The sequence below is a fragment of the Ischnura elegans genome, chromosome 12, assembly GCF_921293095.1.
Source record: "Ischnura elegans chromosome 12, ioIscEleg1.1, whole genome shotgun sequence".
Taxonomy (NCBI): Eukaryota; Metazoa; Arthropoda; class Insecta; order Odonata; family Coenagrionidae; genus Ischnura; species Ischnura elegans.
The window spans coordinates 23,563,050-23,578,613 of NC_060257.1; the positions used below are offsets into that span (position 1 = coordinate 23,563,050).

Genomic DNA, 15,564 nt, shown 5'->3' on the forward strand with positions numbered 1-15,564 from the left:
ATATAATAAAAGTATAATACCAATTGCCGAAATTCATTTTTAGATACCTTTTGGGGTAATTGGTGATTCATGCAGCAGTTGACCTCCACCTTTGAAGCGAGTCGGCTAAAGAAAAAGTCAGCGGTCGAGAGAGGGGGAGGCGTGAAAAAGGTTTCTTTTGTTCTCAAGTAACTTGATATTTTCTTTTGAAGCTAAGGTCGTCGTAATACGATCCCTGCTCGAGCTGGGACCTTTTTTTATTTCGGAGAAGAAGAAAGCTTCAACCGGGGGGAGGTGAGTGCTGAATGGAGGGGGATACCGGATCTTGGGAAATTCGCTAATGTAACTATCCCATGGCACTCTGCTTCTCCCTATCGCATTTCAATCTCCTGGGGAAGATTCAAACTATGTGTCTGTTTTTATTAGCCATAAATAACACGTTGTAAACACTTCGTCTCATTTTTATCAAACGATGAATGCGGGAAAATTATTCGACGGGACCGCGATCTCCAAACGATCAATGAGGGAAAACGATACTTCGGGGAACGATAGTTGCGGGAAAAAATTACATTGTGTTTATGGAACTTAACCCTTTAGCTGCGGGAGCGTCAAAAAATTTCTGCCACTGTGTGCGGGACATGAACGGGGAAGATATTTTTCCGTCGACCCCGGGCGTGTGTCTAGCAGGTAGTGGACCCTTGTAATCCGGGACTACCCACCCTGCCCCCTGACGACAGACCATGAATACAATTGAGCCCTTTCTAAGAATCATAATTGGAATTAAAATATTTGAACGTTAATTTTTCTAAATTTAATGTAAATGAATTTTTTTCCTCAAATTTGGCCAGCATGATATTTTTATGAGCGATTTGATATCAAACAGTAAAAAAATCCATTGATTTTTAACCATGTTCCTCAACATTTCAACCATACTTCAGCCGATTTGAACTTTGGGGAGCATTTGGAACGTATGTTTGGATGTGGTAGGTAAAGATAATGGATAATAAAGGTTATAATAGGCATTCTCATGAAGGTGGTCCGATATTACACCAGATGAGGAGCTGTCGAACTGGAAAATCTGACGAGTAAAATCATCAGTCCTGGACCAAGAAGATGATGCGGATTCAATGTCTTCAGCCAAATTGAATGGACCACCATCGCCGGAATCATTTGCATCATCCTCATCCGTCTCAGTATCCCTGGTAGACACAGACATATCGGAAAAATTTCCGTCCTCACTCTTACAATCAGAGTCGAATAAAATATTGAGAACTTCATCCACGAGAGAAACCTTTCTCCTTTTGGCCGAGATGGCAAATTTTCACTATCCATAGTGAAAATAAATGAAGAGATTCACAAAATGTAGTCACTTGAGTAGGTACTTGATTAGGAGCAAACGTACACCACCGAAACTCTGGAAAAACTGAGTAAAGATCAATAGAGCATGTGGAAAAGACGGGATATTCGAAGGGAAACCCATTCGGTGGGAAATCCAGAACGAGATTATAATACTCAAAGGAAAGAAATGTCCTTGGTAATTACGCAGGTGCGACAGACCCACCACCGAAAGTATAAGAAAGAATAACCAATGCTTTCAAATAAGTTTCCCCGGCTAATGGACAATGACAAGATTAAAAAATTCCTAGGAAATGTAAGGATTCATTGGAATTGTTTTCTTCGTGAATGTGCCGCGGAGAGCAGAGAGACCTCTCTCTCGAAGAAGGGATAATCTGGGTAGCGCTCCCCGTGGTGAGGGTGCCCAGTCCTCGAAAGACGCCTTTGTGCTCTCTGCCACTAGGTTGGGTCGAGTTCAAGCAACCGCGGAAAGGATGGCAATAAAATCCTAAGGTAAGTTTGCCAGTGGTAAGAAAATCTGGTCAAACGTAGAAAAACGTTTTTCCCGCACTCACCATGCAGAACGTTTAAAAACGTTCCCGCAGCCTAAGGGTTAATTTGGGACCAGGAGTGGCGAACGATGAATGCGGGAACGATAAATCGGGGTTCCACTGTATAAGTTTTTCTATCCATTTCTGGCATCAGTAAATTACATAATAAGCAAACTATGCCAATCATGGAAACAGAGGTTGAGAAGACTAAAAAAATCACTCCTACAGTATTTTAAATCAAGAGAGGAAATTGTGTATGACGTCGATTATGTTCACTATGAGTAATAAAGGGTGATGCATTGAATACAATGACGCACTGAATAGTAGAGGCCTTCACGTTGTAGAAATCCATCTTACTGATTTGTGAATGAAAAACTTTGCTGTCTCTACAATTTGGAACTTTATTTTCCTGACTAGTTTTGATACACTGTATCATATTCATAGGACTAGCAGTACAAGTAGCGTCGTTGTGGGTTATATACCAAAGAGGGGAAGAGTGGAAGGGGTGGAGTAGAGGAGATGTCTGTAGAGCGCTACATTGTTGCGCTTCCCGTAATATGGAAAGCCCTAGGAAGGGGGGGAGAGGAAAGGGAAAGGAAGCGTACTTAGGGAAGGCGGAATGTCCAGGAGGGGGGAGTGGAGACATCCCAATATTGCACCCGAAAAATCCCCATGACGCTAACCCACGCCGCCTTCCCTAAGCACGGTTCCTTTCCCTTTCCTCCCCCCCCCCCCTTCCTAGGGCTTTCCATATTACGCGAAGCGCAACAATGTAGCGCTCTACAGACGTCTCATCTACTCCACCCCTTCCACTCTTTGGTATATAACCCACAACGACGCTACTTGTACTGCTAGTCCTATGAATATGATACAGTGTATCGAAACTAGTCAGGAAAATAAAGCTACAAATTGTAGAAATAGCAAAGTTTTTCATTCACAAATCAGGAATACAATGACATCGATACCTCCACTGCAAAAACGCTCAACAATCGCCCACCGAATCAAATCCGCTCATCTAGTAGCCCAACAATATGAATCCGCTCAGCTGGCAGTGTCCATATTGTTGGGCTATTAGATGTGCGGATTTGATTCAGTGGGTGATTGTAGAGGGTTTTTGCAGCGGAGATATCGACTTATAATGGAGTATTTTGAGGCATTCAGTAGACAGAAAGTAAAGTTACATTACAATGAAAAAACAACATTCCCCTTACAGCAACTAACTTTCTAAAAAGTTTAAAACAAGAAAACACAAAAGTTGCTACCCACTTTTCAAGTTGGTAGTCATGAGATTCCATTCTGTAAGTTTTTCAAACAGACCCCCTTCCCTGGATGAAGAAATGGCTCACAATAGTAAAAACAACAGCAACCAGGAGAAGTCTTTGCATAAGCCCGAGGAGTGACAGAGATAAACTGAACTGCTCAGCATAAGCCAGTGACATCATCATCTAATTGTAAGCAGCTTAAGGGTTCAGGTCATCAAGTTTTCATTGGAAATAACTAGAGAAGTAGATGATGGATTGAAAAATGGAAAAGTACTTATCTCTTTATCATTCAATCTATCTCAATGAAGAATATTTATAAAAATTCATGATTGCCCATACTCGTCAGGTCAATGTATAAAATCGCTTCGGGCGGAAATTTAATATATTCATGATGAAATCTACATATGGCATTTTCCACACCTTACATTCACAGTTGAACTACCGACCATGGTTTTAACAAATGTCATTTTCAATTTTGACCTTGAAAATGACATAATATGTTGAAACCATAGGTAGTAGTTGTGTTGTGAATTGAAGTGTGCAAATTACTATTTGTAGTTATTTATCATGAATTGTAGGGTCAAAGTTCAGCATTAATTTCATTATCAATGAACCTTAACTTCATATAATTGACTCATTAATTAATATTTATTTTTGCTATTGAGATTCCTTAAAAAAATAAGCCTGCTTCTCAAGCTATCCATTTGCTGGGAAAATTCAGCAAAATTAATACCCTGTGTCATTTTAATATCAGAAACAATAAAAGAATATCTGGATGCCAGTTTTTAAATCCTATACTCAACCACACAAAGTGAAGAAAATATCAAGTGATAACTAAACTACCTTGCTCCATCCATACAGTATAAAATACTGCGAGAAATTTCAAGTTTAACAAAGAGTCGTGTCCATTGCTATCAAGGCCCTAGGATGAGTTCTGAGGCTGCAAGCTTGGTCGGTGAGAAATATAGCTAAGGTACTGTGCGCACCGCACTGCCTGGACTCCCGCAAACTTGGATGTAGGTGTGAGTAGTATGTACTCTGCTTTGTTGTTGTCATATTTAGATACAGTGTGATTCAAGTAGAATTCCAAGAGAAGGTAGTTCATTATGTCAACCAAACAAACCTTCTCCCATGACTTGGGTTACTTTTGGTGTATTGGAGAGTTAATGTCGTGACCGCAGTCTACCACTAATAAGGAAGACAATGACTTAATGAAAGACAGTAAGGAAGAAAATTACTATTTAAGGATAAGAGTATGATAAACCTTGGTTCATTCTTTGCTGCCCTTATTGCAATAGAAAAACTTGTCACAGCAGGATGCTTTCTGGAAGTAAACCTTTGTTCTTGCATCCCTACCAAGATCCACTTGAAGAAAGTTTTGATTAACACGTTGAGTGCGGATGGCATCGCATTGATGCCCAGTGTAGCACCTGCCAACAGGCAGATGGTATCACATTGATGCCACGCCGGCCTATGTCCTTCAATCGTTCCCCACGCTCCTCTGCTCTGTTCTATCTACTCTCATGATGGTTTCCTGCACATGCACTGGATTAGGCTATCTTGATATACCTTCCGCATTTGAAAAATAGTTGATATTTTTAGAGTAATTTGTTTACATTCATGGAGTACTTTTTAATTTGTAAGATTTCTCACCATTTCAAAACAATTTAGATGTGATGTTTTCTTAACTCTTCTAAATATTTGTACTAAATGTTACCACATTTGAAGGTTATTATTCCCATTTTAGTCCTATTAAAATTTTTGTAAACGGTATTTAGTCAGAATATTCCTTCCATCTCATCGACGAAAAATATTTTCATATTACACAATATGGTCACCTGAATCCATCAGAAGTCCGTTCAGGAAGAGATACCAGTCACACAAATCTTTTGAATGACTTATCACCCTCTCTTAAGGCCATTTTACACGGGGCACGGAATTGTGCAGGCTAGAGCTGTATTAACTTCTAAAATGGCACGGCATTGCACGAATGCATGAACGAAATTAGAACGGGCTATTTTGACGTCTCGCATCCACGCATTCTCGCATGTGTTCTAGCAATTTAGCAATTCACCGCTTTAAACGACGCAATTTTGATTGCGCCTTTGCACGTACGTCAGATTGCACAATTCCGTGTACCGTGTAAAACAGCCTTTACTCAGCCTTTCTGCTTGAATTCTTCGTATTTTCTCTGTTCGTTTGGAAAACATAAAATCAATTTTGGAAAGGGATTTCAACTTACAAAGAATAATGGATGCCTTCTTTTGTGAGGGGATGTCAAGTAGGGTTTGATAAAGGAACCATCTATACATAATTTTTCGTGTTTGAACACAAATTATTTCCTCACTTGGCTGGGATTGGGATACTGCATTACATTCAGGTATTGAAAAAATTCCTGCTCACTTCAAACACGTTATACCATTTAAAAATTATAGCTTTTACCAGCGACATCTTTTAATGACAGAAAAATTAATAGAGGGGCTCTCAATTTGTAGATTATTTCCTGATTAATCTCACTATCCCTATTTTCTGCAGCTAGTGTCGGCAATAATGTGAGAAAATTCAACTGTAGGACAATCAAATGTTCCTTCACGGTTTGAGTTTTCCAAACTGTTGGAGTTTCTTTTTTCTGAGAACAAATGAGTTTTCCAAAGTGGAACTTTAACACTTTACATAAAACTGCTGATGACTCGGTGTAGGTACACAACTGACTAGTCCATAATTAATTCCTTGAATAACTCAACATCAGGTTTACGAACCACTCTGGTTGCAAAAAAAGGCAATATAATTTTCAAAATAGGTAATCATACATACAAATTTATGTACATAAGCCAGTCTAAAACACAAACATCTGCAACATAATGGATGATGCAGCAGGGCATAGAGAAGCTTAGCAAAGATAATGTTAAGCATGCAACAAGACACCTGAAGTGTAATCCATGTTACAGGCCCACAATCATCAAAGCAGTCCACAAGAATTAATTTCATTAGCCAACAGCATTCTTCCTTCTTTTCTGAATCAAGGCTTTCCTTTCTGCTTTGCGCTCCTCTGCGGTTTTGCGTAGGCCCTTCAACTTCCTAGTCTGAAGTTTGTCAATGCGTTGCTTCTTTATGTGTACTCTTCCCATGGTAGTACCAAGAACATTCTTGGAGATATTTTTCTTTGGTCGGCTCTGTGATTTAAAAAGAAAATAATATAAGTAATATGGAACCAATTCTGTTTGTCAACAAACCTATTCATCTATAGAATTAGAAAGATCCTTCAGAAAAGTTTTCATGGGTGTTTCTAAAGCAGAAACAGCTTTATATACTTGCTTCTACTTTAGCGAAGGATATATAAAAAAAACCACATAATTTCATCAGCGTTATTTATGCAAATAGTACTATAAAAATGTATCGTTTCAACTTTTCAAGCTGGTATCATCCTTATAATTCTGCAATTGCCCTAAAAAATGAGGTGCTCAGTTGGATAAAATGGTTACTTTTAACTAAAACTTCTGAGTACGCTGACTCCATTAATTCTTTTCTGATACACATCAGGAACAAAAAAATGAGTGGTAATACGTGATACATGATTCTTAAAAAATGAATTAGGCATTCTCCCCTCCACTATCACAGAGTTAAAGCTACGTCAGTTTCATGCTATAGATGCTATGTCTCTACAAAATATGAAAAACCTCAAGACCTGTTTAAACGATACATTAACACGTAAGAGTTAATTTCTGTTTGCATTAACGATTTTTTGTGAACCGAACATGTACAAATTCATGAACCAAATTACAGCAGGTTCAATTTCCTGTGCATGCATTCGCACAGGTTGGGTGGTTACATGGTGCATTTTGGCGTTCTTTCTCGCGTTCACACATTTAGACATTAACCCGTACGTGTTAATGTACCGTGTAAACAGGCCTTCATAATGAGTAAAACAATCATCGTAAATACATGTCAAGTACATAAAATACTCCAATATTGATTTGTCCATGCGACTCTGCTATAAAAATCTTAGTTGTAGCACATACCTTCGCTTCCTGAGGAGTTCTGCAGGCAATTTTCATTAAGTCGGAAGACGCAATCTTTGTTCTTCTCACAACCAAATTAAAACTTGGGCCCATTTCTTCAAGCTCCACTCGGGGAGTTCTTTGTCCCGATTTCTTCAGCTTAATCCTATAACTTCTGGCATAGATTTTTCCTGCCTTAACATCAGAAGTAAATACCAGTACATGTTCAATACCGGCGAGAGACACACCGCTGACATGACGCTCGCCACAAAACATATCTGCTAACAAGGACTTCAATGTGACCAAGTCCTGGCTACTTTCAAAGTCTCCCATAAAATGAATTATAGGCTTTGTGCCAACCATTATTTTTTCCCCAGGAAAATCGCTCAGCTCTCGGTAAGATTCAACTCCAACTTCAATCATATCCAATAGATGGGAATCGAATGTGCGACCTGAAAACATCACATTACTAGATTTGAATATATTCATTTGTCGAAATCTCTGCGGGTACATCCCAATATTTCCATTGATAAGTCATTGATTTCATAGCAATTAAAGAAAATACTCACCAAGTACCACATTGTTAGGTCGCTTTTTGTTATGAGATGCAAACATAAAAAGGGACGAATTATGTTTTGTCAACAAGTGCTCCACAGGCACAATATTTTCGAAAGGCAAAAAGTCATTTTTATGGTTGAGCATAGTAGCATGGAGTCTTTTCAAAGCAAGCTGGGAATAAACAATAAATACAGGTCAGCACTAATTACAAATTTGAATATGTTTTGCAGTCTCAAGGCAACATTCACATGCTGATATCAAAACTCACAATATCCTTCATAAAATGCATAGTGAGTTCATTGGTATTCCTTCCCCGGATGAATAAGGCATGCTTTGGATCCTCGATAACTTTTGGTTCTCGGCCTAATAAAACTTTCTTCCCCTTCCTCGTGGTAGGTTTACTGTGGTGAGAAAACATAAACAAACCTTACTAATTTCGTCAAGCAAATACGAGCACGAACACCATTAATTATTTTATATACTTACACCACCCTCTGTAATACTGGCATATTTGAATGCCTTCCTCCGTCGAGATAAATGAAGAAATTACGACGAAACGTAAATTACAGACAATAAAGCGTGTCCCGCAATAACACGCAACGGACGTATTTCGTCATTCTTCTGTTCACTGGAGCAAGTAGTTTGTAAAGAGGAGGACAGCATAGGATGCGGCCCGCAGCGGCAGTTGCGGCACTCGTGCTTTGTATGTGTTCCAAAAATTACCCACCCATGGCGCTACGAGAAACACCCACCTCCTCCTCCCGCCCAGTTCAACACGGGTGTTTTACTGAACAAGTGGAAGTAATTTTAATAATCAACGCCTATCTGAGAAACTGTCCTGCGTACAGAATCTTTTTTACTAAGGGATGAGGCAGTGAGAAACCAAAGCGTTTTAATGATTTTTTTCCTGGCAAATACCGGTGTAAATGTACATACTATTTTCATTCTGCAATAGACAATCAGGTGCACTGCAGTAGCCAAGGCATGTCTACAAAACGGAAAGTAGCGCTGATAGCACTCTTAAATTAAGTATTTACTTAATTTAGGCTTATACACCCTCTTGGCGGTTAGGTATGATGTAGTCTAGAATATGTTCTAGCCTGTTTAAGAATTAAAAACTCTAGAATCACTCAATCAGGGTCTCGACCTGATTTTTTGTATGAATAAGTGAAGGTGGGGCTAAGCCCGCATGGAAAGAGATACAGAACGGAAGATAAAGGTGCGAAATAAGGTCATAAGGGAAAGGGAAGTTAAGGAGATAATGGTTGGAGGAATGGTGAGGAGAAGAGAGATAATAATTAATGAACAATGGAGAACTATTGAAAAATACTAAGAATAAGTCTGAAAATTTTAGATTGTAGTCTTACAAATCTAGGCTAGTCAAAATTGTAGTCCCAGAATAAGAAGTACGAACACTTTTTCAGGAACAAAAAGGGAGGAGGGCCCTGATTACTCCCTTGAATTTCTGCTCCGCACTTTCATTCGAACCAAACCTTCCCCTCACTCTGGGGCGGTCTGGCCAGGAAAATAATTGAATGTTGATTGGGTCCATTGATATTTGACAGTTACTTATAAAAATACATTTTTAACGACTATTCTCAAATATAAAGATCCAAATCCAAATAAATAAAAATATTAAATATGTATCCTAGGCCTTTACTTTACCTGTTATTTTCTTCTATGCCCAACAGTTTTAATTGGTCAGCTGATAAATATGGAGGAAACAAATTGTTAAAGATTATCCTTAAAAAAATTGTTCGAGGTGTATATGTTAATTCTTAAATATATCTGCAAAATTAGTGCCTCATTTTTTGACCAAGTTTTTATCTACCCTTTAAAACAATAACCAACAAGTATGGATAAAAGCTACCACTATAGTGACTATATCTATATGCCACACAAAAATTAATTAGACGTAGTTAATTCGTAGCAACCAAAAGTCTTTATCTGGCCCCAAAATGTGCTTCCTAATATTTTACATTTTTAATTTTGCCTTTTGAATGGGTTATTTGAGAAGGTTATTTTAGAGGTTTATTAGATTTTAGGGCATTTTCAAGGAACAAATTCACTAAATAGATAATAGATCCATACTACATAATTAAATTTTATTAGCTGTACAGCTTATAAAATTCTTTTGAATTCGCTTCACGTGAAGTTGTCACTTTTCATAGTATTTTTTTCTTACACAATTTTAATTTTTATAATTACTGTGGGCTTTTCAAATAATAGGGAAGTACACTAGTGTTTCAAATGCACCAAACACATTTTTTAAATTAGAGTTCAGAATAACATAATGTCGTGAAACCACAGTTTAAATCCTAATAGTGAATATTTGATCCGAGATGACCGTCCGAAATATGGAAAAATTCAAAGGCCGCTAAAACGCGTGTCCATGTTGAATATTGTCCGTGACGTCACAAGGCAGTAGCAGAAGGCAGCTTCTATGCCGTTTAGTTCTACCACTATTATTGCATAGAAAAATTACAGAATTTGAGGGTATCCGTTTTTTACTGTCATAAAATATCTTCAGAATATATATGTGGCTGCTTCTCTTTTGAGTAAATGACTTCATCATTGCGTAATATATTAATATTTATTTACGTGTCAACTTCAAGTTTGGAAAGAGTAGTACGAATAGCACATTGAATCTTTAATAAACAGATGATGGTATTTATTTTTCGCTGGGTATATTTCGGCACAATGCCGTTTATCATGCCAAAACTTTTTTTTGTAAGAACCGAGTCAAACTAATAAACCTATTTCAGACGTTTGCTGCAAGACTTATTCGTTGCGTATGGCCGGCCGGAACGTTCGCCCTTCGCAACTAAAATCATGGGATGTTAGCCTTATTTCCGTGCTGGCTGGTTGTTACAATGGTTCGCTGTCCAGGATGGGTTCAAGAAAAGATAATCTTGGTTGGGAGAAGGAAAACTCCAACGATTTATATATGGTATACCAAACTTTGATGTATTTATGGTCACTGAATTTTTGAAAAAGGAGGACAGGTTCAACGCTCCATAGAAATGCAAGACGTTAAGGCCAACAAGGGGAGACCACGTACCTTGCTCCATCTTTTTCAATTAGGGCCTTAGTTAGGCTGTAATTAATTAATTTTCATGCGTTACTTTTCACAAGTCATATATATATATATATATATATATATACAAAATTTCCTTTTTACTCAATGGGTCTGTTGGGATAGTGGTAGCGTGTACGATGTCTAAGATATTCCCCCACATTGAGGACCAGGGTTCAAGACTGCGTTATGGCATTATTTTTTGTTGTCTTCATGGTGATCATACGGCGTCAAGTTTATCATTAATTATAATTGCAGCAATCATTGACATGAGACAATTTTTTTATCATCATAATGGCGTTTAGGTATTTTAGCAGTGTCATTACAAACGCAGAGATACGATGACTACAAGGGTTGGTGTGCGCTAAAATGTTAATTTTTTCTTTGCTTATACTGACCAACTTCCACATTAAAAATAAAAAACACTCTTGCAAGAGCACATACCATTAAAGGCTCGCGGCAAGCAACAATATGCGTACAGACATAATTAATAAGAACACAAAGCGAATATAAAATGCCATATATCTCGAACACTTGTAATTCACATTACTCTAAAGGGAGTTTACCTTCTCAGTACCTACCTTAGTGCCTACCAGTTTACCTCAGTAGCAGTGCTACAAGAACCATTCCGAAATATAATTTCAATTAACAAATAGGATGAAATAAAAGTTGATAACCCTGGACCGGGCGCGCTGGCGTATAAAATACGCCAATCTTTGAAAACCAAGGATTTCAACATTGTACGTACATTCTGGGCTAGAATGGTCTCGTGTATTCCTGCAATGTACTTTTACTGCCTATATTGCGAGTTTTCAAAGTTCGAGGTATCGTAGCTAATTTTTTAGATCAGCAAGATAAACCCGTCACCAGTGGAGTACAAATTACGCCGCGCGACCTGCCGTGTACCTTTATATCTGTATCACCTATAAATGTACTAATTTCAACAAATAAAGATTAACTTTAACAAAAATCGTTTGTTATCATATATGCACATATCATGGGCAAAGTACGCATTTTGCCCGGTCGTGTAAAATAACAGTCGCGCCATAATTCTTATCCAAACTACTTTCAGTTTATAAATTACGTAGGTCTACGCGGAAGATGCTATATTTTGACTCAACACACTTTCTGATTGGAAGGAGGTACCTATTAAGTAAATTATTATAATATAAATATCACTTTGATCTTACAATACCTTCAAATGATCTTCAAAACAGAATATCAGCGATAGGTAAGAGTCAGGAGCAGCCTTGAACCATTTATTCCGTATAGCTTGTGCTTAAGGCACGGGAATGAATATCTTCTCCAGGCTTTTGTTTCGACGTCGAGATGAAATTTGCAACAAAAAATCATTTATAATTCTATTTTGAATTCATGTTTTCGGTACTAGACGACATTTTAAGGAAGCAAACTCCACCGATTCCCGGAAACTCTCGCCGCGCTAAAGAAGGCGACGGAATACAGCGATACTCCACTGGTGACTACTGTCTTGTGACGTCACATCTCAATCAAGATGGAGGCACTGTGTTTCAGGGCAACATGAAATTTTCCGACTTTCAAAACGTTTTAAAGTGCATACCCCAGATGCAGGAAATAAAAGTGACTATACTAATGTTTCTTTTTTAGGCTAAACTTTCAAATTCAGCAATTAAAAAAAATTAGTGCACTTCCCTATTCATTGATTAAAGCAATGGCGAGAATATGGTTTGTTTTATAAAGACCCTTGATATCAATTTTGGCATTTCTCATAGAATTCAGTTAATTTGGCAATGCCTTGAACATTTTGTGTTTTTATAGCAAACCCTGGATATCACCGAGTGCCATTTGAAATGATTCTGTGATTTTTCCGATGTCTTGAATTTATTGTTTTATGAATAGTATCTGCATATCACTCATTGTTTTTCATATAAATTAGTGGTTTTTGCCATGTCGTGATTGTTTTTTTTATCAGCAGAATGTTAGATGTCACATTGGGATTTTATTACATAAGTGATTTTTGCAGTGCGGTGAATATGTTGTTTTATGAGTTTTTTTCATAAAATTCAGATTTTTTGCGATTTTGTAAATATGTTGCAGAATGATATGGACACCACTGAGGGTTTTTTCAAATAACTCTGTGATTTTTTAATACTATGAATGTGGTGTGATTTTAATGTGGTGCAGCACTTCACTGATGGTTTTTCATGAAATTCAGTGATTTTTTTCAATGCCGTGAATATGGTTTGTTTTATGACTATGCTTGATATCAATGAGGCATTTTTCATATAATTCAGTGATTTTTGCAATGCCCTGAATATGTATTATCTTATGAGAAAGATACTGGATATATCAATCAGTTTTTTTTATATTAATCAGTCATTTGTGCAATAACGAGAATATGTTGTTTCATGCGTTGGATGTTCTCTACCACAGACGATTTTTTCATTTGATTTATTTTAAATACCCCAATATGTTGTGTTTATCAAAAACGAAAAAAAAATCTTCTTTACGTCTTAAACTATTTTTATTCGTCTTCAATATCCCAAGGTCGCACAACAATCACTTTTATATTGGCAACGTAAATAAAAAACAAAACAAACATTCATCATCACCTTGAACGTAAAAATGCAAAACTCTACAAAATATTAATTTTCACATTACAACACCTCCCCTCGTTCGAGGATGATGGAAAGGAACACAAAAAACATCATACATAACTTCGTAACTTTAGTTGTGAGTTTCTTACTCCAACTTAATTATGCCCATTTCTTTGGCAAACAATAATGTCTTAGGTCCAGACAAACTCTTTGTCAAACAGTCTGCAATGTTACTATCAGATTTCACATATTTCAATGAAATCTCTCCCTCCTTCACAGCCTCTCGGACATAGTTGTATTTTACCATGAAATGTTTACTCCTCTCATTTACTATGTCATTATTGGCAATGTATATGGCACCTTGGTTATCACAAAAAATGGTGCAGGTCTTTGGAATGAGGCTGCTTTGCTTCAATTCACAAAAAAACGGCCTCATCCACTGGATTTCACACACACATTCATAAATAGCAACATACTCAGCATGCGTGCTTGAGGTGGCTATGCTTCTCTGCTTCCTACTTTTCCAAATCATTGCTCCACCTCCCAGCGTGATAACATACCCAGTGACAGACTTTCGATCATCTCTATCCCCTGCCCAATCTGAATCACAATAGCATGAAAAACCTTCACCTTTCCTGAAAACAAGTTGATAATCACATGTACTCTTTAAATATCTCATTACATGTTGAACTCCATTCCAATTTGTTGCAGTGGGGTTGCTACAGCATTGACTAAGTTTGCACACTGCATTTGCAATATCTGGACGAGTATTGGTACTCGAGTATAACAAGCTGCCTATTGCACTCTGGTATTTCTCCTTGCAAAAAATTTCTCCTTCTCCTTTACTCTCAAAATTTGCACCTGCTTGTAGTGGACAAGAAACACCTTTACCTTCTAACATATAAAAATCTCTGAGAAAAGACATGACATACTTCTTCTGTCTCAAAATGACAGTTCCCCTGTTTGGTCTGGTGAATTGGATGGACAAAAATGTGTTCACCATACCCAAGTCCTTCACCTGAATGAAGGATGCAATTTCATTTTTGAACACACCTACTTCTTCCTTCTCACCTATAATCAAGAAATCATCAACATATGTTCCAACAATTACATTGCTCCTTAAGTACACACAAGGGTCACTGATACATTTCACAAACCCTAACTCCACCAAAATCTTACTGAGAAACTCATACCAATTTCTCCCTGACTGTTTTAAACCATAAAGGCTCTTCTTCAACCTACAAACAAAATAATCTCTGTTTACATCCATCCCTTCAGGAACAGACATATATATGGTTTCATCCAGCTTGCTGTTTAAATAAGCCCCCACCACGTCTAGGTGATCTATTTCCCAATTATTTTCCACAGCAATATAGGCTAACAGACGAACTGATTTCCTTTCAACAACTGGACTGGAAGTGTCATGATAATTCACACCGTATGTTTGAGTAAAACCCTGAGCCACAAGTCTTGCCTTAAATCTTACAATGTTACCTTCGTTATTCCTTTTAAGAGCAAAAACCCATTTACAGCCCACTACTTTCATATCCGGTCGTCTTCTCACGATGTCCCAGGTCTCTTGGCCTTCGATGTTCCGTAATTCTTCTTCAATGGCTAACCTCCAGTTGTCGGCTTGAGATCCTTCTATGGCTTGGCGGTAACTGGTTGGGACATCATCTTTTCCAAGGACAGAACGGGTGACGTTGCAGCATTCACACGGTCCTTTGGGCACCCGCTGCCGATTTGACCTCCTCAGGACTTGAGGATTTTCCTGCTCTTGTTCCTCATTCTGGACCTGGGCCTCTATTTCTGCATTTTCCTCTCCTGGCCTCTGGGCTATGGCTTGTGGCATATGTGTCGGGAGGGCTGCATCAACTTCTTCTTCTTCACTCGATGTGTCTTCTGTCTGGTCGCCTTTCTCACTGTTTACCTTTCTATGGAATGGGAACACAGTCTCATTGAATATGACATCTCGACTAATAATGACTTTCCTTGTATTTAGGTCCCACAATCTGTAGCCTTTGGTGCCCTCTGGGTACCCCAGCATCACTGCTTCCTTTGCTCTGGCATCTAGCTTGTCACCATGGACTACTCGATACCAAGCCTGACAACCAAACACCCTTAGGTACTGAAAATCCTTCTCTTCAAGTTCTCTTCCAAGCCACCTCTTTAGTGGAATTTCAGAATCTATTGCTGTTGATGGACAATGATTTCTTAAATGACATGCGG

General features: G+C 38.0%; 1 protein-coding gene across 1 annotated transcript; it reads right to left on the bottom strand.

The window, feature by feature from the left end:
- Positions 1–5,889: 5,889 nt before the first annotated feature.
- LOC124169394 (ribosome production factor 2 homolog) lies at positions 5,890–8,304 on the bottom strand. The gene is made up of 5 exons (XM_046547990.1): positions 8,170–8,304; positions 7,952–8,084; positions 7,695–7,854; positions 7,147–7,577; positions 5,890–6,300 (listed from the first exon to the last, which is right to left on the bottom strand). The coding sequence occupies exons 1-5, from the start codon at positions 8,190–8,192 to the stop codon at positions 6,115–6,117; spliced, it is 933 nt and encodes a 310-aa protein (XP_046403946.1). The 5' UTR covers positions 8,193–8,304; the 3' UTR covers positions 5,890–6,114.
- Between the last annotated feature and the right edge of the window lie 7,260 nt (positions 8,305–15,564).